The sequence below is a fragment of the Canis aureus genome, chromosome 16 (assembly GCF_053574225.1).
Source record: "Canis aureus isolate CA01 chromosome 16, VMU_Caureus_v.1.0, whole genome shotgun sequence".
In the NCBI taxonomy this organism is placed as follows: domain Eukaryota; kingdom Metazoa; phylum Chordata; class Mammalia; order Carnivora; family Canidae; genus Canis; species Canis aureus.
Genome location: NC_135626.1, coordinates 22,811,496 through 22,836,270, shown reverse-complemented (window position 1 = coordinate 22,836,270; position 24,775 = coordinate 22,811,496). Strand labels below are relative to the sequence as shown.

Genomic DNA, 24,775 nt, shown 5'->3' with positions numbered 1-24,775 from the left:
TAATTGCCCCCTTATTTCACACATAGACACATACCTCATCCTTAGGGCTTTGTCCCTGATTCCAGTTAATGATTCCCCTCTGTGTCTTCTTGCATAATTCAGAGACCCTGGGGTTCGTCCACAACTGTTTCCTCTCTCCCTTCTTCCACTGCTTCAGTTCACCCACGCATCCCACGAGTTCTGTCAGAGATCCATCTGTCCCTTTCTCCTCGTGTCTTGCCTCTCCTCCAGCAGCTGACGGCTTGCCGCCTGCCCCTCACAGATCTGTTCCCACACTACTTACTGCCAGAGTGCCCGCTATAAAATGCAAATAAGGTCACAGAACCTCTGATTACTTGGACCCCTCACTGCTTCCCATTGCCTGTAGGATGAAGTCCAGGTTCCTTACCCTGGTTCTCCATGGCTGCTTTTTTACCTGCCGTACCCTAGCCACCCCACCCTTACTCTGGACCCAGCCAAACATTTGGTACTTTATTTAGGGCCATGTTGCATGTGGTTTGCCTTTTCTTCAAAATTTCTTTTACTTTGGGCTTTCTGACGAATGCCCAGTCACACCAGCAGCAGGATAGGTGTGGCACCTCATTGGGGAAGTCTTCTCTGGTTACCCCTCCCCACCCCTGAAGAGCTCATTGTCTCTATCTCCATAGCTCCCTGCCCGCCCACCTGGGGACTGCACAAACCTGTGAAGGCACTGATCACCCTGAAATTTCTGGTTTGGGTTTTATATTTCTTGCCCCTCTACTAGACCACAAACTCCTCAAGGGCCGGTTCTCTGCCTTACCTATTGCTGGAAACAGCTAGGCATTGGCTTCAGTAAAGGTTGTGTACATGGGTGAATTGAGATTCTGACAGAGGTCAGCAGATCACCCACGGCCTCATCCCCGGGCCCCTCTGCCTCTTGCTTTGCCCCCACCTCCTTCAGTTACTTGACCCATTCTGTTGATTTTGTCAGAAATCTCCCTTGTCTCTTTTTGGGACAGTTCCAGAAAGCCAGATGGTGATTGTGGGGAAACCTCTAGGTTTACTTTTTATCTGAGCCTTGCCAGAGAAACTGTCGTTGAAGTATTATTACAAGTATTGTTACAATGCTCGTAGCAACGACTGGTGTTTGTTAGTGCCTCATGGCCTGGAGCAGGTCTCGGTGAGAAACAGGAAGAACAGAAGGGTCTAACTCCTTAAAGGTGGGTGCAGTAAAGCAGGGATTGAGCCCGGTCCTCTGATGCCAGATCCTGTATTTCCTGGTTTTATTATACACTGTCTCAGATGCTTTTGTCAACAGGTTATTTAGAGAATTGCAAAATCCCTCTTTCCAAGGGGTGCCACTCTTGCTGCTACCACTATTATCTTGCCAGCAAAGAACTTCTATTGAACTGCTCTTTACTTTGTTATTCCATGTGATCTTTTCATTGCAATTAAGGCTGTCTCCTGGGACCTCAGAGGCTTTGGACAAGTCATAGTGAGTCAGAGAGACATGTTGTTGATGTGTAGGAAATGGAAGAATGTGGTGAGTTAAAATTTAAATATTGCGTGACTCATGCAGTAGTCTTTGTTGAGCCACCTGTCGCCTGGGCACTGACTGTCAAAGTCCCTGTCGTCGCCGGGGCCACAGGCAAGCAGAGGCCACAGGTGTGAATTGGACCTACTTGCAAAAGTGAGTGAATTCTGGATCAGGAGTATCGGGAAGTGGAAGCTAAAAAGGCCATAGAGTTGTCTGGAGACCTAGGGGTACAGCTGTGTGGGCCAAGACGTTAGTTCCCCCTGCTGGGCCTCTGTCTTTTCCTCTGTGAGATGACTAAGGTTGAACGAGCCGGCTTCTTGTTCTCAGTGCTTTCCAGCTTAGCACATCTTTGAACTATGATTTAACAAAGGCACTTTCCATGAGTCAGGAGGCAGAGCAGAAGGTACTGTTCTTTTGTGTGAACTGCTGATTGAGTAGTAACACTAAATGTTTCATTTATTATCTCTATAAGCAGAGAGTTCGGGCTCAGAATGTCCAGATTGACTGGTCTACTGAGAAAAGCACATTCTTATCACAGCAGTGCTTGGCATTTCAGTGGACCCTTTTGCAACTTGAGATTATTCAGACATTTGAGGGATTGGATTTCCTTCTGTGATCTTAAAAAATCATCTACCCCTTTGTCCCTGGTACCTGTATTTGGTATGTAAAATGGGAATAATATCCCAAACTTCTTAATAAATCCACAGACAGCATCTAGCACCTAGTCAGCAAGGCAACAAGCCTTAGTTGAGCATCTTCTGTGTGCAGGACACTGCAAGGGTGCTGTATACATAGGAGGAAGTCATCCCTGCCCTCAAGGAATTTATGGTGTAGTGGTAGCAAACAAAGGGTAAGGATGTCTGTGCAAACGAACTGTTAGAGGTGCTGAGAGAGAGGGGTTTAGATAGAATTGGAAGTACAAGCATTAGAGTAATTCCGTGCTGCTGACCAGCAGAGGGGAAATCAAGAAGGGCAGTACCGTCAAGGAAAAGAATGTTAGGGTTAGGGTCAGAGGACCCGGGTTTTTGGAATCTCAGTTATCTATTAGCTGTGTGACCCTGACTTCTCTGACCCTGACTTCTCTGAGCCTGGGTTGCCTCATCTGTGTAAAGGAAAGAATCATGCCTCCTCTCCATGGTCAGTGTGAATATGGGATCATATGTGTATATTTGCATGCACATACATGTATGATAAAGTTCCATCTCTCTGAGCTCTAGGAGCAAGTTCATATGCCTAAATAAAGTGGGCTTCAGGCCACTTATAATTGCTAAGGCAGTTTTTTAAAATCTGCAGTTAGATCTCAGACTAAACCAAAATAGGGATCAGCAGTCTTTCAAAGGTAGTATGCCAATTTGGTAGCCATGTTGTCCTGGCATGTCAGGTGTCTGTATTCTCCTCCTGTATTCAGTGGCAACTCTGGTGAAGCAGGAGGTGGCAAGATACCTGTGGCTCCTGAAAACATGTCCTCACCTTGGCTCTGGCAGCAGATGTGGAATGAGTGTCCCTGCTCACTTGCACCTTTGGGATGGGGGATTGGGGTAGATGTATGTCTTAACTCTGACCTTTTCCCCTTCCTCCCTTGCACCAGATTTTATCATGTGGGCAACCTGCTGCAACTGGTTCTGCTTGGATGGACAGCCTGAGGAGGCCCCACCGCCCCAGGGAGCCAGGACGCAGGCCTATTCCAACCCTGGGTATAGCTCCTTCCCTTCCCCAACAGGCTCGGAACCAAGCTGCAAGGCTTGTGGGGCCCACTTCGCAAACATGGCCAGGAAGGTGAGTGTTGACTTCTTGGCCTTCTTGGCCTTCTTGGCCTGCTCGGCCGCTATAGCCTCGGGCCCTTGGGCCAGCCCGCTGACCCCTCCATATTATCTGCCAGCTTGCCATTACCTATGCAGGCAGGGCTGGTAACCCACACCTGATCCTTTCACTAAAGCGGGAAAGGAAAGTTAGCCTTAAGCAAAGCATCTCAGTGTCGTCCACTTGGAGCTGACTGGCCTGAATTCAGACATCAGCTTTGCTGCTTTATAGCCGTATGATCTAACCTTTCTGGAGATTCTTTCCCCTATCTTTAAAATGGGGGTATAGCAGTTGTGTGCATCTCCCAGGGTCATGAGAATAAAATGAGATAGGCTACCAGGTTGATGGTAGCATGATGGTCAGCACACAGCAAGCACTGGTGTCAGTCCCTTCATTAGGGGTCATCACGAACACCTGACTTTGTATCACACGCAGTGTCAAGGACATCTCAGGTACATCAGGACCCTGACAGGACAAAGACTGGGGCTCCTTTACTGTAGCGATTTCATGTGAAATACTTGGTAGCCACATTTTCCAGATTAGCAAGCGGTGGCGGATGTCCCTGGCTAGGTGATGGCACATGGCTGTGGGCCATCCTTGTGCCAGTGCCCAGAGGCAGCACGTTCTCCAAGGTCAAGCATGACGCGGGCTAAGGGTGAGTCCTGGGAGTTCCCGCATTCTACATTCTTCTGCAGAACCGAGAGGTTTGTAGTCCTGGATGTGAGGTTAAAATGGTGATGATGGGAAAACTGAGAGGAAAAAGCTACTTTTTAAGCCATTTGCTATATGCCAGGGACTGTTGTGAGCAATTTAGATTTTTTGGTTTAATTTAAGCCTCATGATAACTCTATGGTAGTGATTTTAGAGTCCCTAAACTCCCATTTTATATAGGAGAAACTGAAGTTTAGAGTGTAACTGTTAAGAAGGAAACTGTACTTGTCAAGTTCCTGATAAATGGCATAAGACAGATGGAAATACTCCTTCCTTTCTGGCTTAGTAGGTAGTGCCCCCAAGATCACATGGTTATTATTATTATTTTTTGATCACATGGTTATTAATTGGCAGAGCCAGGATTCAAGTCCAGCTCTTTGAACTCTCTCTCTTTTCTTTTTTTTTTTTTAAGAATCCACGGTTAAGTGGACCCTACATGTTTTTTTTTTTTTTTTTTTTAATGATTTTATTTATTTATTCATGATAGACACAGAGAGAGAGAGAGAGGCAGAGACACAGGCAGAGGGAGGAGCAGGCTCCATGCAGGGAGCCTGATGTGGGACTCAATCCTGGGACTCCAGGATCACGCCCTGGGCAGAAGGCAGGCGCTTAAACCGCTGAGCCACCCAGGCTGCCCCAACTCTTTGAACTCTCAAGCTGTCTCCCAGAATACACGAGGCAGGTCAGAATTCCTACAGCCTGCACTGCTGACCAACCACCCACCCTTTCATACCCACAAAATGAAGGAGGATCAACCCTTTTTGCCTTGCAGGTTGCATGCTGCCTGCACTTTGCTGTAGTGCAGTGAAGGTGCGCATGTAGCAGAGTTTTGTTGATTTACTTGGCTGCCTCGGTGACCATGAGAACACAACCAGAGAGGCCACTGCAGGTGGCAAGGAGCTTTGGTTTGGCGGGCTGCAGGATTGCTCCTTTTGTACTTAGACTGGAAGGTTGAGTCCATAGGTGAGGCTGAAGTAGGGACTAGAAAGATGCTCAGCGCCACCTGCCTCAGTCTTATGGATGGAGACGGTGGTGGGGTGGCTTTGGGATCTGAGGTGAGATGGAATGAGGCCCATAGGCTACTTGTCACATGCTAGGCACTGAGTTTGGCTTATCATTTTTTTTTTAAGATTTATTTATTTATTCATGAGAGACACACAGAGAGAGGCAGAGACACAGGCAGAGGGAGAAGCAGGCTCCATGCAGGGAGCCTGATGTGGAACTGGATCCTGGGCTCCAGGATCACACTCCAGGACGAAGGCAGGTGCCAAACTGCTGAGCCACCCAGTGATCCCTGAACCTTTATTTTAAACATCAGTTACACTCCGTGGAGTGGGAATAGAGAAGGAGCAAAGTGGACAGTGATGGTGATCAGGCTCAGGACCGGCATGCTAAACATGTTGAAAAGCATGTTAAGAGAACCAAGGATCTAGCGAGTTCTTGGCATACCTTAGCTAGAAGAGAGAATGAATGAGCAAGGAAACTGCCCCCACAGAAGAGAATGATGAGTAGGTGAACATGGGAAGATGCTCTGTTTTCCTGTAGAGTGCCTATTGCCACCTGATGTACATGTTTGTGGATGGCCTGTCTTTTCATATGGTACATAGAACAGGGATTTTGTTGGTTTTGTTCACAACTTTCTCCCCAGTGTCTAGTAGAACAATGACTGACACATAGTAGGCAATACAGTTTTATAAATGAATGAGGGGAGCTCCTGGGTGGCTCAGTTGGTTAGGTGTCTAACTTTTGGTTTTGGCTCCAGTTGTGATCTTAGGGTCATGGGATCAAGCCATACGTTGGGCTCTGCACTGAGTGTGGAGCATGCTTGAGATTCTCTCTCCCTCTTCTGTGCTTCCCCCCACTTTAAATCAACCGATCAATCAATGAAGGAAGGAAGGAATGAGCAGTTGAGAATAATTTGCAAGAAGAAGTAAGCTGGAGAGTTTCTGTTTTTATTACTTTGTGGTTGATAATTCCATGCTGAAGGTTTTCATTGAGGGCCCAGTTCTGAGGCACCGGCAGTGTGCCAGCAGCTAGAGGTTACAGCTTTGCGGAGATGAAGCTGAATCGGCCTTTCCCTCGGGGAGTTCCCCAGCTGGCTAAGGAGGCCCACATTTACTAAGAACTAAGAGCAGCTGTGTAAGTTAAGTGCTAGGGAATCAGACATTGCTGGTAATTTGAGACACTAGATGATAATTCTAGCTGGATGAAGGAAGGTTTATTGATCTGCAAAGCCATGGCTGAAGTGAAGGCACCAGTTATGGGGCAAGTGTGAGGTGTATTTGGGAACTGTGAGTGGCCTATTTGGCCAAGTACATGATACATGGGGAATTAGGATGGAACAAGGTGGGATCAGGTGGTAGAGGCCAGGACTGCTGTAGTAAGGAGCTTATAGTCACTAGACAACAAGGAAGCACGAGAAAGATTTTGAACAAAGTATGAAAGAGATAAAAGAGATGTAGAGAAAGCTTCTATAGCAAAAAGAGCTTCTGGGGTTGTGGGAGGAAGAGAAGTTCCAATTTGAATGGTAAAAGATGGCTTTTGCCACGATATTTTCTTGCCACAAAAATATGTATTGATTTTGTGTAATTCACAATGAATTTTGTGAATATTAAGGATGATTTCCCCTATGAGAATTTTTCATTTGTAATTTTGTGCTTAACTAGATCAGCATTTTTATCTTTAGGGTTTGGCAAATAACAACTATAAGCTTTTAACATGTGTTTTCTATAATTGATTGGAAATGATTACGTGGATCCTACTGTTCTTTTCTTCATTGTTTACATTGTGCTCATTGAGTACAAAGCACAGATAACATTAAGGACTCTGTAGAGAGAACAGAAGTAGGATGTACCTGCTACTTTCCTAGAGTTTTTAGTCTTGGAGAGGAATGGCAGGCTGTGATTTTGCTGCAAGCTGAATACCCCATCTGTATTGGTAATATCCTCATGCAGTTCAGCAGCAGCCTAACAATTTTGGAGGAGAGTTGGTGCCCAGCTTCTTTAGTTGGACCAATTGGAGGAGGCAAAAGAGGAGGAGGAGGAGGAGGAGGTTGTGCTTAGAAACATGGATGGATGGGGGGACGCCTGGGTGGCTCAGTGGTTGAGCATCAGCCTTCGGCTCGGGGCATGACCCCGGGTCGGGAGATCGAGTCCCGCATCGGACTCCCTTTGAAGAGCCTGCTTCTCTCTGCCTGTGTCTCTGCCTCTCTCTGTCTAATGAATAAACAAATAAATCTTAAAAAAAAAAAGAAAAAAAAAGAAAAAAGAAACTTGGATGGGATTTTGAAATCTGAGAGTGGAAAGAGAGGGGGAGTAGTCCTGGCAGAAGCTCAGAGATGAGGCAGAAGGGGGAAGGGATTAAAAGGTGACTGTGTTACCTTTTTTGGTGATTGCCCACCTTATGCTAAGGTTTTAAATACCTTATGTCACATAATACTTTCAGTGGTCCTTAGTGATGGATTGACCATCTGACTTTATAGGTGAGGAATTGGAGGCCCTGGGAGGTGATTTGTTTTGCACAGTGTTCCCTTAGCTAGGAAGGGGGCCGGCCAGGAATGAATCCTGACTGTGTGGCTCCTCAGGCTGCCCTTTTCCTCCCAGTGGGCTGTGGGAAGGCTGGTGAGGAGGAGGGCTGGCCTGCCTGCAAGGGCCAGGGGATTTTTGTGGATGGGGGGTAGGATTGAGGCTAGGGCAGTTGAGCAAAGGAAAGCAGCCCACCGGCATCCCTGAAGAGCACTGACTGCCAGAGGTACCGTTTTGATGCTGGATGTGTGCATGTGCTCTTGGCATGTTCATAGGCATGTTGGCTGCACAAATTCATCTTTCATGCTACCTGGTTACTCAGTTGGTTTGCGTGGTTTGCTAGCGCTTATACATACGTGTTTCCTTTGCTCATTATGCCCACATGTGTTGACAGCCGTTTTCTCCTGTGCTCCGGCCTGTCTCCACAAGCCGGGATTTTAGCCTGGAGCGCAGTCTTACTCCTGAGGGCGTGTTTCAGATGCCGGTTGACTTCAGAGTCCCTGGCTAGCCAGATACGGAGAAGCTGGGCTGCTGCCTTTGCATTCTGATCTTGCCTCCAATAAGTACACGTTTGAAGAAAGAATAGAAAGTTGTTTAGATTTGGCTGATTGAGCAACTCAGGGCATTTTAATTGTGTCAGCTAGGTCTTGTCAGACTGCATGGACTTAAGTAATGTTCCACATCAGGACCTGCAGCGTATGACACCAAAGCCCCCTCATCGCACTATCAGTCATCCTAAATGCATTTCCTTTCCCAGAAGAAAAGCTCTGGGTATAAATGAACCCCTAAGACCTCAAAACATACATTTTCCACCCGAGTGGCTACAGGTCCCAGAACCATTATGACTCTAGTGGAGCCACGTGTCCTTTTAAGTCGGCCCCTGCACATTTTATTTTATTTAATTAAATAAATAAATAATTAATTAATTAATTAATTAATTTTTTTCCCCTGAACATTTTATTGTGTGGTTGTAACTGTAGAGAATGAGGGAGCTCCATAGGTGTCCTTTCGAAATGCCTTTCAATATTTATAGTCAAAACTGGGTAGTGAACATTCTACCCATTTCCCTGCACGATGCGCGTGACACTGGGACAAAAGTAGGTGCCACTACCTCAGCTGTGCAGGCCTCTTTGGCCCCCCATGAGAGTCTCGGATTTCCACTATGTGGATCTCAGTCTCCAGGGCATTATTGTTAGTTTGAACTCAGCTTTCTATATTTAGAAAAGAGGGAGCAGAAATATTTAGGTTTATGGTCAAGTCACCAGAGGATGAAAAGTTCTTAATCTCTTTAAAGGACTAGTGAGTGTGCTCCCAGGACCATCCCAGTGTGCCCGGGAATTCCCTTTACTGCAGAAGTGTGGCCTGCTCTTGGCTGGAAGAGCTCAGTCAGATGTCACTGTGCTGGCTCAGCCTGTGGGGCGAGAGGCTGAGGATTTGCTTCCTGTGTGTTGAGCAAGGTTTCGTGTGGTGTGTTGTCTGCCGTTGTGGGAGTGGCTGCTGCCAGGCCATGCAATCTGCCTACTGGGTGCTCTTGTCGAGTGGCTAAGGCACTGTCCTTGTACAGATGAGAGCTCCCTGATCATGTCCAGAGGGTCCCCCTTAGCTGTCTGAATATTTGTCTTGGATATGGTCTTATGTGCCACTTGATTCCCAGTACTCTGAGCGGGCCTTCCCAGGGTGGGGAAGCTGTGGATGAGGCACTGGGTAGCGCTTTAGAGATGGAGAGCAAGGGGCCGGGACTAGGTCCTGCTGTCGGCTTGGACGGGGCTGAGTTAGGCAGCTTGGCTTGGTGGAAAGGTCATGACTGTGGGCATTTCACAGACAGACCTTGAAGGTGAGCCCCGGCTCTGCTGTTCCCTGCCTGCCCTTGAGTGAGATGCTTAATCTCTCTAGGCCTTGCTTGCTCTGTGAAACAGGGAGGTATGTTGCTAATTATTATTATTATTATTTTTAAATATTTATTTATTCATGAGAGACACACAGAGAGGCAGAGACACAGGCAGAGGGAGAAGCAGGCTTCCTGAGGGGAGCTCGATGCGGGACTTGATTCTGGGACTCCAGGATCATGCCCTGGGCCAAAGGCAGGCGCCAAACCACTGAGCCACCCAGGCGTCTGTACGTTACTAATTATTAATGATGATGGACTTCAATACATGATACAGTGATATAGTAATACTTTGCGGGGTTCCTTTGAGAATTGAATGACAAGCTCTAGCACTTAGTTTCTCGGTAAATTTAATTAATATTAGTAATAACTACCATCATATTTACACAGTTGTTGTCTTTTCTCAAAGATAAAATAGAATCAGTTCAGGATTTGAATCTTGGCTCTCAACGTTAGCTTGTGTTGCCTAGCAATAATAATTATAAGAGGTAATTCTGAAGAATCATGTGTCACATACACGAAACGCATTGTCTCTTAACTGTAAGGCAATCCTGAGGTGTAGGTGCTGTTATCACTCCCATTTTACAGATGAAGACGCAGCCAGAGAGGCTAAGTTCCACATCCAAGGTGACACCATAATAAACGGAGGAGGAAGACTAAATGAAAATGTGGGCGTTTTCCATTCTAAAGTTGGTAATCGTAATTACTAGTCTCTGTTTCTCTATCTGTTATCTCTTATCCTTATAAAGTAAGGCTCAACTGGAATAATAAATGTGGGATCCTGGACGTGGATACACAGATGCATACGACAGGATCTGTCACCTCGGAGTGGAGTTTAACCTGAAATCAAGGGAGCTTGTACCCTGACATACAGGAGGCAGCAGTGATTGGGGCAGGTCTCCCTAGGCAAGCAGCCCCTCCCTCTGTGTCCTCTTCTCAGTCTAACATGGTTTCCTTGGCCTCTTGGTCTAAGCAGCAGACCTGCCTGGACTGCAAGAAAAATTTCTGCATGACCTGTTCGAACCAAGTGGGGAACGGGCCCCGCCTCTGCCTCCTCTGCCAGCGATTCCGAGCCACAGCCTTTCAGCGGGAGGAGCTCATGAAGATGAAGGTGAAGGACCTGAGGGACTATCTCAGCCTTCATGACATCTCTACTGAAATGTGCCGGGAGAAAGAGGAGCTCGTGTTGTTGGTGCTTGGCCAGCAACCCGTAGTCTCTCAGGAGGGCAGGACTCGTGCCCCCGCCTTGTCCCCGGGCTTCCTGGAGCAGCAGGCCTTCCTGACCCAGCCTCACGCCAGCACTGTACCTCCTACCTCGCCGAGCCTCCCCTCTGTGCCTGCACAGGCCACCTCTGTTACCCCAGCCCAGGCTCAGGAAACCCAGCAGGTACGTACCAGTTTGTTGACTCTGCCCATCTCTGCTGCTCTGGGGGTTCGTTTTGCTCTCGTGCCTACAGTGTGAAAGCAGGGTGCAGGGTTAAGCATCTTGATTACATGAGGCCCTTGTGCCTACTGAGGCAGGAATGTTTTCTGTACTTCAGGCTCCTATTTTGTTTTTTTTTCGGAGATGATAATGCGTGATTCCAGGTATTTTTGTGGGTTTTGTATTTAAGACCTACATATCCCAGCTAGTCATTTTTTAAAAACTTATCATTCCAGAAATATTTTGAGAAAACTCACTGTTAACTCTCCAAATTTGGTTCCTTTCAGACTGCTCACCTTCGTTACGGTCTTCCTTAGTGGGTAGGGAATTCAGTGCCTTGGTAACCATCACAGGGCACATGGAGAGGGAAGTAGGGGGGACATTGACCAAGACAGGGTCACTGCTTCTCTTGCCAGTCACTGTTTGGGTGAGGTTGTGGTTGGCATGCTGTTGAATGGTAAGGGCCTTGTCCTGGTCCCAGGGGGCTCAGCCATGGTAGGTGAAGAGCAGCACATGGGCTGAACTGTGAACCGGCCATGGAGAGTGCAGGATTGTGGGTGCCCTCAGGCCCTGTGATAGGGAAGTTGATGTGCAAACCTGCTGCTGGATTAGAGTGAGGCCAGGAGCCTTAACTGGTGCATCAGGAGTGATGGCATCCCACAGATACACTTCAGTGCCTCGGTGACCCTTTTGTTTACATGGCTTAGGCAGTAGCTGGGGCCTTAGGACCTAGAGGATCTCCTTTCCATATCCATTCTGTCATTGACTCTTCAGTCACCTCGGGCAGACTTTAAGCCTTCAGCAGTGAAATGGGGTTAGTAATCCCAGAGTACTTCTGCTCCTGCCAGGACATTGGGAGGACTGGCCAGCGTGACAGCATGTCTTAAGAGCTGTGAGCTCCTTCTAGCTGGCAGAGCATTGGTGTTGTCAGCTCCCGTGCGGGACATGGCCGCTGCCTCCTGTTTGCCAAGACTGGGCCCCTGAATCAGCTGTGGCGGGCACTGAGGCATAAAGGCCGGGGTGACAGTGCACTGCACCTGCTCCTCGGCAGCTATAGTGTGTGCCCTCCCAGCTGGGGTTTAACTCTGCCCTACGCTGGGGCTTGTCAGCCGACAGGTTCTACCTCCTGCTCTGACTGCCTCCCTTTGCTTGGTAGAACACTTCTCTCTGTTTATGGGGAGCCCAGGGGTAACTCGAGGAAACTGTTTTTTCCTAAGGTACCTTCAGGTGAGTTTTTCAGTGAAAGCCATAGGTTCTGAACTTGCTATCATTAACCAGAAATTCCAGACTGCACCTCCAGGTCACACGCATGTGCCAGATTGCATGGGGTGCTTCTCTGGTACTTTTAGAGGGCCCTTGTGTCAGCTTGGACGCTCTGTCCTGGTGAGCTCTGCATTCGTTAAGCCAGGAGAACAGACACGGGGAAGTCAAGCCTTGTGCAGGCTCCTTGCACCTAGGATGCATATCTGCCCAGAGCACCTGCTCCCACATATCCCTGGTGTCCTAGCAGTGGTTGCTAGGGAAGAAGGGGGTGGAGTCAGCAAAGCGGTAGACAGATTCAAGTTAGAGATTTTGATTTAGCCTGTGGGTAGACTGAAAAGACAGGGCACGGTTTCTTTGCGGTATGAGATCCAGTTTCTCTTCCCAGGAAAAAAAGGACCCACAGAAGCATCCATTCAGGAACAGGCTAAGCTCGGAGACACTTGGTGATAACTCCAAGGTGACACCAGGTGACCTATGGGTGCCACATTTACATAGAGCTAAGGGGAAATGAGAGGCATGGATGAAGACAGTTTTGGATGCCTCCCCACACCTGTGTGCTTCATGTGTGCCTTTCTCACCACTTGGTATTTTGGGTGATTTCCACTTTTCATTTCCATTGTAGTTATTTGTATTTCCTTCACCAGCTGTGTTACACATCCTAATCTGGGATGAATGGTTGGGGCTGTGGGTGATTGGTTTCCTGGGCTGTCCCTTTATCGGTGTTCCAAGAGTCTAGAGGAAAGGCCATGAGCTCAGACACACCTTTGCTCCTGGCTCACGTGAGGCCCTTTACCTGGAAAGGGGAGGAGGTGAAGAGGACCTAGTTATGGGGTTTGTGGCCTAAGTGGTGATGAGACCAGGAGGCGCACAGTCTTAACTACTGTTTGACAAAAACCTTTGGAGAAGTTAGAATTCTAAATTCCTTAAGCATAGACATCAATCTTTATAGTTTTAGGTGAATAGATTCTTAGGTACATTAAAATAATTTTGACCAGGTTTCAAGATCATTCTTAGTGTGTGCTGCTGGTTGGAGCCTATTTCTAGAATGAAAGAACAGTGACTGGATGGAGGAGAGGGAACATAGTGGTGAGGGTCTAAAAACTGTCTCATCTGTGTCAGAGGAGGATGCCAGGGAGATGTAGCATGGAGGCAGGAAGACTTGATATGAACAATGTGTAAGAAAATTGTGGGCACTGATGCCAGGGGCAGAACCAGAGATGGTGGGTGGGAGTTACCAGAAGGGTGGTTTGGGATAAGTGTCCAGGAGAAACTGAATGGTAGTTAGAGAGCAGTCCTGCAGTGGAGTAGACCGGTGGTCTTCCTCTCACTCAGATTGTTCAAGCTGAGACCAAATTGACAGTGAGTGACCACTGATTGCCAGCCTGGTGATGAGCAGAACTGGTGACCTTCTTGTTTTAGAGTTGAAATGTTTGTGTTGTTTCTCTGCCCAGCAAAGTCAGTAGTAAGGAGCAGGCTTTTGTAATGCTGTTTGTTGTTCAAGATGCCAGATTCCTGGGGGAGATGGGAATATGTTTGGATATGGTGTGAGCTGGGAAGAGGCCCACACTGTGTGAATCCCTGGGACATCTCTGTGGATGTGATGGCACCTTTCTCTTCCCACAGGCCAATGGCCATGTGTCTCAGGACCAAGAGGAACCCGTCTACCTGGAGAGCACAGCCAGAGCACCTGCTGAGGATGAGACCCAGGTGGGGCCTCTGCTTGGGTCTGTGCCTTTGTGTTTGCTCTTTCTCTGGTGTTATCAGGCTGTGATTAGGACCTTCTCAGCAGACTCCAAAGTGGAGAAGAATCAGTCTGTGATGACAGTCCTACAATTCTGTTTTCAGGGGTAGAGCTTAGTGCTAGCTTTCCAGACTAGCTTTTGAAGCCAGGTGTTAGGGCAGAGTTGTGAGGTCTCAGTGGAGACCAGGGAGCCTCATGGCCCATTCGTTTCTAGTCTCTTGACTTTCTGTAAGCTGCCAATGGGCAGGCTCCCGGTGCTGCTGTGCAAATCTTGTTTGTTTCTTCTGCTTCTCATGCACAGTAGCTGTTGTGAAGGGAAGGAGGTCAGAAAACCAGGAGGAGGGGAGGATGCAAGGGGGTTAGACCTCAGCCATGTTTGGGCCAGTCCAGAGGCCCAGTCGACAGGGCCACGAAGCTGTGGTCAAGGTGGTGTACAGAGCAGTGCTCGCCAGGGAGGTCTGCTTCTTCCACAGGGCAGCAGAATTCTCTCCTAACACCCTGCTCGGTGCTTTCTTGTGCTGCTACATTTCATCTTTACAGGAACCCAGTACAGTAGGACAGCTATGTCTCCTTGATGGAGGGGCAGACAGGCTTAGGGAGGTGAGCTACTTGCTCCATAGTATTTAGCACCAGCCAGTGGAGGAGTCAAAATTAGGGCCATGTGACTCACACTGGTGCCCCTTCTACTGTGTCATACTGATTGGTTGGCCTGGGGCTGGCCACGCCCGAGCCCCAAACCATGGGCCAGGAAGAGTTTGTGGTATCTTTCACACTGCCAAGTGCCATGCCAGGTGCTCTTCCTGCCTCTAGTCCTGCTCATCGAGGTCAGTCCCCAGAAGCGTGACCGGATGGATGCTTTGGGGTCCCCCAAGAGAGAGCTTGGGAGGTGAGAGCTGAGCCCACCAATCCACTGTTGCCATTGCAGTCTGTCGACTCGGAGGACAGCTTTGTCCCAGGCCGGAGGGCTTCCCTGTCTGACCTCACCGACCTGGGGGACATTGAAGGTCTGACCGTGCGGCAGCTGAAGGAGATCCTGGCCCGCAACTTCGTCAATTACAAGGGCTGCTGCGAGAAGTGGGAGCTGATGGAGCGGGTGACGCGGCTGTACAAGGACCAGAAGGGGCTCCAGCACCTGGGTGAGGGGCTCTGCAGCACTTGCTCTCTCTCTGCAGTGTGATAGCATCAACCTGAGTGTTTCCGTGCTTTTAGCCAAGCCAGGAGTCACCTTCCACATTTGCACCGGCTAATAATAGCTGCCATTTGAAGTGGAGTGCCAGGACCAGACAAGGCACTGTAAACATTTATTTAGTCCCCAGAGCTGCCTGTGAATAGGCCTTATTAACATGACTTCCCCTCCCTTTTTAAGATTTATTTGTTTATTTGAGAGACCGAGACAGCACATAAGCACCAGTTAGGGGAGAGGCAGAGGGAGAGAATCCCAAGCAGACTCCCTGCTGAGTGTGCAGCTTGATCCAGGGCTCGATCTCATGACCCTAAGATCATGACCTGAGCCAAAATCAAGCATGGACACTCAACTGACCAAGCCACCCAAGCACCCCTAGCCACTACCCTTTTATTGTAGAGCCCAGGTTTGCAATGAAGATTTCCTGGACTGAGTCCATAGCCTTTCCCACTCCGTGTCACCCCGCCATACTCGCTAGTAGCTCAGCAATACTGTTCTAAACAGTTAGGAGATGAGGATGTGAATCTCTGCACACATGGTGCAAGGGGAATATATCTATGCTGCCTGAGCTTGGGCTTTCCCCATGGTCATTTCCCAAAGCATTCTACATGGTATCATTTTTAGGTGGTGCCCAGTAAAATGTCCAGGTTTGTGGTTAAGTGAGTTTGGGGGGGAAAACATTGTCTCTCTGTTACTAGGGTAGATGGTTTAGGAAGGGCAGAGAAGTCCTGCAGAAGAGGAACATGTTTAGCTGTTTTAAACTCATTTCCTAAAATTTCACCCAACTGATTTAGCTCCTGCAATCAGCATTTTGATTCCTTAAATGCTGTTAGTGGTTGAAGTCAGATTTCAGTCTCTCCTATCCCACTAGTTCATCAGAGTTGGGGAAGTTTGACTAGTTAGCTAGGCGCAGACTACGTTTTCCTTCCGGGGTCATCCCCAGAATCCCATAGAGTTATGAGGTCCTAGGGAGTGGGACATGGCCCCACCTGGGAACTTCATCCAGGCTCCTTGGCTGACTGGAACAACAGTTCCTTCCTTCCTTTAATGCTGGCTTCAGGAGCGATAGGAAAGGATACTGTGTCCGTGCGGTGTCCTGCCTACTTGGCAGTGTTGTTCAGGCAAACCGATGGAATCCCTTTCTCTGCTGGACCAGACCCACCAGCAGGGGCTATGCGTGAGAGGAGGACCGGCGTCTGGCTTGGCTCTTGGCCAGTCTGCTTCCCGAACAGGGATGCAGTCAGTGCGCGATGAAGCCAGCCTGGTTGGAGACTTCTCATGCCATCACGTATTCAGACCTTTTCTTTCTCTTTCCTTTCAGTGTGTGGTGCTGAAGACCAAAATGGTATGTATTGCTTCTGTTTGGGACCGTGCTTAGACTCTGAGCTCTTCTCTTTCCTTTCTGCCACCCTACTTCCTCTTAGCAATCGAAGAATTCTGAGCATATTGACATCCATAGAGAGTGTGGGGGAAATGCACCGGGAAGCAGGGCTTCTAGCATCGTTAAAAATTCTCATTCTTGCCTTGCTGGGAAGGGTGTAGAGTGGCAGCGTACCCAGGGGCAGATTGATTTGCATGTCTCTGGGTTGCCAGAGCTCAGGAGCCAGCATTTGTAAAATATTTAACAAAGTGAGTGGTGGCATGTGTCACATTCGGTTCATTTTTCATATTCCTGCTGCTTCCCCTATAGTTTTCACTCAGTTCTGGTCTGAGTGGGGAGGGTCTCTGTGGGTACATCAGGGACATTACTTGGGAAGCTTAACAACTTCTGCTACCAACCAATCAGAAAGGGAAGTGACCTGAGCCTTGTTTATACATGTGTCACATGTGGTGCTCTCTGGGCACAAGCATGACCATCTCTGCTGCCACACCCCCAGCTGTGTCTTATAGACCACACTGGGCCTTCAGGTACCCCAGAATGCACTTGCAGGTGTCTTGCTGGGTCTGGGCTCCGTTCTAAAATCTACCTTTCTGAAAGCTTTAAGGCTATGTGGTTGTGAGCTCTTCCCCCAAGAGAGAATGTTCTCAAAGTGGTGTTGAGGCCAACAAAACATTCTAAAACTTTCAGAAGACTGACTCCAAATTTGTAAATTGGCAAAATGGCCTTTCACTCAGAATGAGGCTGTCTTCTGGCTGATAAATCCTGAAGAGTTGCTTTCTTAGCTCCCCAAAACCCTTGGGGATTCTAGACCCACCCAGGCCCCTGATACTAAGATCAGGCTATTCTACTTGCTGTCTTCCTTTCTTTTTCTTTCTTTCTTTTCTAAAAAAAAATTTAAAGATTATATTTATTTGACAGAGAACACAAGCAGGGGGAGTGGGAGAGGGAGAAGCAGACTCCCTGCTGAGCAGGGAGCCCAACATGGGTTCCATCCCAGGACCCCTCAAGATCATGACTTGGGCCAAAGGCAGATGCTTAATTGACTGAGCCACCCAGGTGCCCCTTCCTTCCTTTTTCTGATTCCCTGGGAGAATGCTGGCAACTGAGTTGATGAGTTTGTTAGTCCTAAGAAAATTAATATATATGTATTTTAAAGATTTTATTTATTTGAGAGATAGAGAGATAGCAAGAGAGAGGAAGAGCAAGGAGAGGGAGAAGCAGACTCCCTGCTGAGCAGGGAGCCTAACTGACACGGGACTTGATCTCAGGACCCCAGGATCATGACCCGAGCTGAAGGCAGATGCCCAGCTGAGCCACCTGGGTGCCCCTTAATATGATACTCTGTACTTCACTCCAGCTCACATTATTTGTACAGTTGAGTCCTTTCCAAATCCCTTTTAGGGCCAGTAGCTGCTCAAAGGGGTAATGAGTTTCACTGCCTTTTACTACTAGCCCCTTTTCAAGTGTTGCTTGACTTTTTGTATAGTCCAGGAAGCAGGAGAAAAAAAAAAGTGCAGAGCAGCAGAGTACAGATAATTCTGTGGAGTGGGGCAGGTGACTGGTACAAAGACAGCTCCCTACTTAGGGCTACCTTGTTCAGGCTACCTTTTTTTTTTTTAATTTTTTTAAAAATTTTTATTTATTTATGATAGTCACACACACACACAGAGAGAGAGAGAGAGAGAGAGAGAGAGGCAGAGACATAGGCAGAGGGAGAAGCAGGCTCCATGCACCGGGAGCCCAACGTGGGATTCGATCCCGGGTCTCCAGGATCGTGCCCTGGGCCAAAGGCCGGCACTAAACCGCTGTGCCACCCAGGGTCCCCCCCCCTTTTTAAAAGATTTTATTTATTTATTCGTAAGACACACACACACACACACACACACACACACACAGGCAGAGACAGGCAGAGACAGGCAGAGGGAGAAGCAGGCTCCATGCAGGGAGCCCCGCGTTGGACTTGATCCCAGGTCTCCAGGATCAGGCCTGGGCTGAAGGCGGCACTAAACTGCTGGGCCACTAGGGCTGCCCCAGGCTACCATTTGAAGATTTTATTATTTTTAGAGAACAAGAGAGAGTGCAGGGTGGGGACAGAGAGAATCTCAAGCCGACTCTGCACTGAGCATGGAGCCCCACCTGGGGCTTTAGGCTACCATTTAAAACATGCTGGGAATGGCTGGATTTTTGGACATGAAGGTTTTTCTGTGTTTGCACTAACCTAGGATACTGGCCATGCCCTCTGCACCTCCCCAGCCACATGAGCCAGCCAGCTGTTACTGAGTACTTTGTGCCCTGAGCAGTTAATACTACTTTGATAGTCCCTGTCCTCAGGCCTGCCCAGAAGGCCAGCCGGCCTGGATTTGAATCCTGACTCTGCCTAGCAACTGTGTGTCCTTGAGCAAGCCACTTTAACTTCTTGGCCTCAGTTGTCTCATCTATAAAATGAGTAATGAGAGTACCTACTTCATAGTTTTTATGAGGACTCAGAGTTAAAATATGCAAAGCTCTTAGGACCCTGCCCCTGGCACAGCATTCTGCAAATGTGAGCTGTTATCGCTTCCTTGGGAGGTGTTCATTTATCAGATATTTTGAGAACACCGAGCACATGATTGGCATTTTAGGGATTCAAAGAGAAATATCTAACCTCAGAACACCGAACAGATGCTAAGTATATAGATGCAGAAATTGACTGAATTTGTTGAATTAAGGAGCTCATAATGTAGTGGGTGAGTTTAAACATTTTAATCCAATGTGAGCAGCAGGTATGGGGTATGAGGAAAGTTTTGTGGGGGTAGCACTGTGGAGGGAGCCCAGATCTCTGTTGGGCTCTTCCAGCAGCTAGCCTCCTCAGAGAGAGCCCTGGAGAATGTTGCAGGACCACACGGAGGGACCCCCGGGATCCTTGGCTGTATTCAGTTGGGCATATGTTTACCTATAAGCCTTGCCCATCCTTCATGAACCACTCACTATGGTTCCATATTACATTTTTGAACCTTTTTTTTTTTTAAGATTTTATTTATTCATGAGAGACACAGAGAGAGAGGGGCACAGACACAGGCAAGGGGAGAAGCAGGCTTCACGTAGGGAACCTGACGTGGACTTGATGCCTGGTCTCCAGAGTCACGCCATGGGCTGAAGGTGGCGCTAAACCGCTGAGCCACCAGGGCTGCCCTTGAACCATTTTTATTTATTTATTTTTATTTTCTTTATTTATTCATGAGAGATGCAAAGAGAGAGAGGGACGCAGAGACACAGGTAGAGGGAGAAGCAGGCTCCACGCAGGGAGCCTGATGTGGAACTCGATCCGGGACTCCAGGACCACGCCCTGGGCCAAAGCCAGGCTCCAAACCACTGAGCCACCCAGGGATCCCCCCTTGAACCATTAAAAAAAATCTTTTTAGCATGATCTGCCTCAAGGGATAACGAGTTGCTGAGTGCCACTTACTCACTATATTAGAGCCTCAACTGTCTGAAAAAATTTTTAAGCTTTTGAGGACTTTGCCTTATTTAGCTTTCCTGTTCTATGTTGTATTTGATCTCCAAGTACTTTATTCTCCAAGTCTACAGCCTGACCTGCAGAGGGTGGGCTTCAAAAAGCAGCTGGGTTTGACTGGGGGGAATGTTTGCTTGGAGTTCTAGCTGAGGGCAGTGTGTGGATTTGGGGGTTTGTTCCAGCATGCCTGGTCTCCCTCCTCCATCCCCCTGCCGCCCCATGCACTTACACAATCTCTTTTTGCCTCTGCCCTCTTTTCTGCCCTGTGTTTGTACAGGGGGAGCAGTGCCGCCCGGCTTGGAGGAGAACCTGTGTAGGATCTGCATGGACTCGCCCATTGACTGTGTTCTGCTAGAGTGTGGCCACATGGTAACCTGTACCAAGTGTGGCAAGCGCATGAATGAGTGTCCGATCTGCCGGCAGTATGTGATCCGAGCTGTACACGTCTTCCGATCCTGAGGGCTTGCACCGGCTTCTTCAGTGCCTTACAGGGACATAGCTTGCAGTGTCTGGGCTCCAGATTGGCCAGCTTGGAGAGGGGCAGGCTAAAAAATCTGCAGTGGTCCTAAGACCAGGGCAAGCAAAGTTGCTGTCACCTCTGGGTGTGCCTATCTTGCCACGGAGGTGCACCTCTTGGCTAGCAGAGCCTGAGGCCAGTGGGAGCTGGTACAGATCGCATGGGCAAGTCCTTGTTTCAGTGATCTTGGGGTAATGATGGTAATTGATGGAGAGAGGACTTTCCAGAACTTGGACCATATCTTCCTCCCTTCGTCTGCAAACCTAACAGTTTCACCCTTCCTCCTGTGCCCCGCCCATCCCCGAGCTGCCTGTGTGTTTCACTGGTCAGAAGTCCTGGTGGAAATGGTTCTCTTCCTCCCCAGCACATTGGATTTATTTCTGGTCTCTCTGGCTTTCTGTGCTTTAACCAGCTTTGCTAAAATCTCTTGCTACATTGCCTAAACTCCATTTGTTTGTTCAGACCAAAAAGATGTTAGGTTACCAGACCGATAGTGATCCTCCTTAGGACTAAATTTGGACCAGTAAACTTTCTCTGGTGAGAAATGAAACACAAACGCTATTGAAAAATTTCAAAGTCATCTAGAGTTGCTTCCTTAAGTGCTGGGCTTGGAAGCGGGGAGTCTCCTGAGCTAACCCTGGGAGCCTGCAGAGCACCCGGCTCCGAGACTGCAGGGAAGTTGGGAATCTGTGTGTGTGTGTGTGTGTGTGTGTGTGTGTGTGTACACGCACGTGTGTGCACACACGGTGGCGTGTGGATCATCTCTGCTTCTCTTAGGGCCTGTGTGCCATCCTTAGTTTACAAGAAAAGGGAAAGTGTTGGATGGAAGCAGTAGCTTTCTGCTTTGATTTCTCCAGCACAGAGGGATTATAAACCACTTTGCCCTGAGAATGAAGCCCCTCTTTCCATGGAGGTTTTAAACATGGGCTCACTGAAGGCATAGAAACAAATGCAAAGAGCCTTACTTCTTTCTAGCTAGACTTCTGAAATTCCTAGAGACCAAACCTGAGCCCCTCCGGGGTGTCTGAAGGTACTGAATGGGACTGGATTCAGCCCTCAAGCAGACAGCTTCAAGTCTCAACCCCTGGGTTCATGGGGCCCCCTGCTCCCATTTCCTTCCTCAGCCTACTGACTTGAAGGCAGGTAAGGAAGCAGCCTTCTGTCAGCCCTTTAGGAAAGCCCTTACCAGTTAGAGGGTAGTCTTGAGCCCTCCTAGGGTGGTTATTACCACTGGAAGAGCCAAAGGGCCTAAGTTTGCTGGAGTTTAGCCATGAACAAACACATGCTAGAAGAGCTGTGTGCTGACATCACCAGTGGGAGAACTATACAACCCTGAAGCATCTGAGGGCCTTGGCACTAAACTGCGCCCCCCCCCCCCCCCCCCCCGATGTGCAGTCAAGTTCTCTCCGACTGGAACCAGTCATGACTTTGGAAAACAGTGGGAAACCTCCCAGGGGACCTGTTTATTGGTACAGATATACTTGGGCTCTCCCCCATCATCAACCACTATTCCACTTCAGAGGAATGGAATTCTCTCATAAAGTAGTTGTCAGTTGCACACTGGGCTGCTTACCTTGACATTACACCAAGTCCTGGATGATTTGATTCTGACAGCCTTTGTAGGAATTGAGGGAATCAAGAGATAGGTCTGTGAAAAGGACCTTTCACCTTTCTGCTGGACAGTATATACTACAGTTTACAATGCCTACCGGTTTAGCAGGGGATTCAGCTACTTTTCGATTCCACTGTGAAACAGGTCTCTATATATGCAACTCAGTTAAGATCTAGCAATAACTTCAGGGCAGAAACTGGCTCTCTCCCTACCCATAACTTGCTTTCACTGCTGAGGCCTTACCTCTCCCTACCTCCCACATTCCCTCCTAGACAGAAGTTAAAAATAATATCCTGAAGGTTGGCTAGTAACCTCACTAAGAATTAGAACTGATAACATTTGCTCATTTTGGAGAACTTGCCTTTAAATCTTTTGATCTCTTTTGGTGAAGGTTTCGTTTCCATTCAGGAAAAAAGGTGTCAAACAACCCTGATTTGTTGTTGTTCATCATTATTGCACCAAATAAAGGCTGGGAATTCCAAGTTCCCATTTCAGTTACTATCTAACTTAGGTAGGAAACTTGATTTTTATCTCTGAGTACTCTCTTTTGCCCCTTATGGATCCTTGGTCTTAATGATCATGAAACATCTAATTCTTTCAATTATTCCGTGGCTGCTTCCGTGATTGTTCTGAGATTTCATTTGAGACTTGTTTTAAGACTTGGGAAAGCTGACTGGTTCATAATATATTGGAATAGCTGGATCCACGCTAGTAAGAATAAGCTGTACAGGAATTAGTGCACAACATATATTGTATAAATTTGTTGCAATCTTTTGGATGTGAATGTGTTACTTCAAGTGGCTTATATTGATTCTCTCAGACTTACTTGGGTGTTAAAGCAAACCCAAATGTATATTTTTTTTTTTTTGTTACAGAGCTCTGCTTTATAATTTTGTAATAAAATTTCACTCTAGATACCTGTCTGATCTGGTGGGAGGACACCAGAAGTCTGAGAGTTAAGACTGACAAAAGAGCTAATAGACCACAAGCTGACCCTAGGCTGTGTGCACCCAGGCATGCTCTTGAGAGACTGCATTATTTGTGGAAGTGCTTGGCCTCCTGTTCAACACATGAGGAGACTGAAGTCTGGTTGTGGTTTGACTCATTCAGGATCTCACAACCAGTATGTGGGAGAGGCCACAGAATAGCCTAAAAGAGGATGGGAGTTGTGTAGCAAAAACGGCCAACCTTAAGACCAAATACGAAGAAACACTTAAGTAACGTCAGACGTTGACACTGATCTTGTAGAGATGGGCCGTAAAGGTGTGGGTAGTAAGGAATGTGAGGACAGCCAGCGTGCCGAGTTTAAGTGTTCAGGTGCCCCTGGGACATAGGCAGTAGCTTTGGGATACAGCTGTATATTGGTGTGGCTCAGAAGCCGGGCCAGCCTAAGGGGGGCAGATGGCCTGTATGGGGAGAATTGGGTTCATGCACTGCTGCCCTGGGACTTGAGGGAGAAGAGGAAAGAATCTTGCCCAGAGGCTGTACAGGCTGGAGGCTGTCTGTGGGACTGACCCTCGGGGCCCCCAGGATGATCTGTGGTCTGCTGCCAGCCAGCAGCATGTAAATAAAGGTTCAGAGGGCAGGCCTCCCAGCACTGTGCCGGGGAGGTGTGAGAGGCTGCTGCCCGGGGTCTGTGGAAGTACAGAATTGGACAGACTGCAGTCTTGGCAGCAAAGAGACCTAGGACCTTTAATGGGATCGGAGGGAGTGCACAGCAAGGCCGGGAAGGGCCTACAGCCCATGCTCATTACTGAGATGCCCTCTGCGGCAGCGGCTGCCCACCCCCTGGCTGTGAGGGTGCACCCTGAGTGGAAGCTGCCAGTCAAGGCTGGTGGGGCTGGGTCTAGGGCAGCTGGGCCTAGGGCAGCTGGGCCAAAGGGCAGCGACTGCCGCTGAATGCCAAGGGGAGTGCTTTGTTCTGCCCCGGCCGGCTCCTTGGCCTGAGGAGGCTAGAGGGGGAAGGAAATTTATCTAGGTCACTGCTCAAAGGAGCAGTGGCCTTTGTCTGCACAAGGGATAGAAGAAAGAGAGTCTTATTCGCCATTCTGCCGCTAGACTGAATGGTGCCTATTCAAAACACCCACGTGCTGGGTCAGAGTCAGGGCAGTGCCAACCCCTCCTGCCCCTTCCTCCCAGCGCATCTGAACTGGCAGGTAGAGACCCAGGTCGGGTTAGAGCTGGCCTCTGGGCTGACCAGCAAGCAGCCTCCGGCAGAATATTCCTTTAGGGGAGCACACCAGAGGAAGGTCTGGGGAGGCCGCAGTCCTCATTGTCACAGGCCCAAACACTCCAGCATGTTCCAGAGGCTAAGGCTGGTTACCTTAACTCGCGGGGGACAGACACACAAGCCTGGCAGCCTGCCCACAGTAAGAAAAAAAAGAAAAAAAAAAAAAAAAGAGTATGGACTCCGAGCACTCCTGAACTGCCTGGAGCCAGCCTGTAAAGGGATGGCAGCCACCCCGTGAGCCTGCGCTGGCCTGGGGCTGGGGAGGGGAGGCCCTGGGCCCTCTCCGTGGGGCGGGGTGTGCACGCACGCACCCATGCTCCTGCACCACACCACCCCACACCCGGCCCCAGGTCACCTGCACCTCACAGCAGCCTGTGACTGAGGTGCTGGCTCCCAGTCTCTCCTGGAGGGACTGAAGCTCAGGTGCTGAAGACCTGGCTCAGGGTGGAACAGGCCCGCCATGCCCGGTCCCCGTGGCCGCCATGTGCGACTGAAGTAGAACCCAACCTTGAGC

General features: G+C 48.7%; 1 protein-coding gene across 10 annotated transcripts in view; it reads left to right on the top strand.

The window, feature by feature from the left end:
• The window catches only part of RFFL (ring finger and FYVE like domain containing E3 ubiquitin protein ligase), an 84,183-nt gene that overhangs the window by 49,202 nt on the left and 10,206 nt on the right, over positions 1-24,775 (top strand). For 6 of the 10 annotated variants that reach the window (XM_077852197.1, XM_077852195.1, XM_077852198.1 and 3 more), the window contains exons 2-7: positions 3,087-3,274; positions 10,395-10,805; positions 13,728-13,811; positions 14,771-14,981; positions 16,350-16,373; positions 20,180-22,946. In XM_077852197.1, the coding sequence (XP_077708323.1) occupies positions 3,095-3,274; positions 10,395-10,805; positions 13,728-13,811; positions 14,771-14,981; positions 16,350-16,373; positions 20,180-20,361 (1,092 nt within the window). In that variant the 5' untranslated portion in view covers positions 3,087-3,094 and the 3' untranslated portion in view covers positions 20,362-22,946. Of the gene's footprint in view, positions 1-3,086; positions 3,275-3,919; positions 3,954-10,006; positions 10,112-10,394; positions 10,806-13,727; positions 13,812-14,770; positions 14,982-16,349; positions 16,374-20,179; positions 22,947-24,775 lie in introns of those variants that run through there. The other 4 variants (XM_077852202.1, XM_077852204.1, XM_077852203.1 and 1 more) reach the window with 4 other exon arrangements.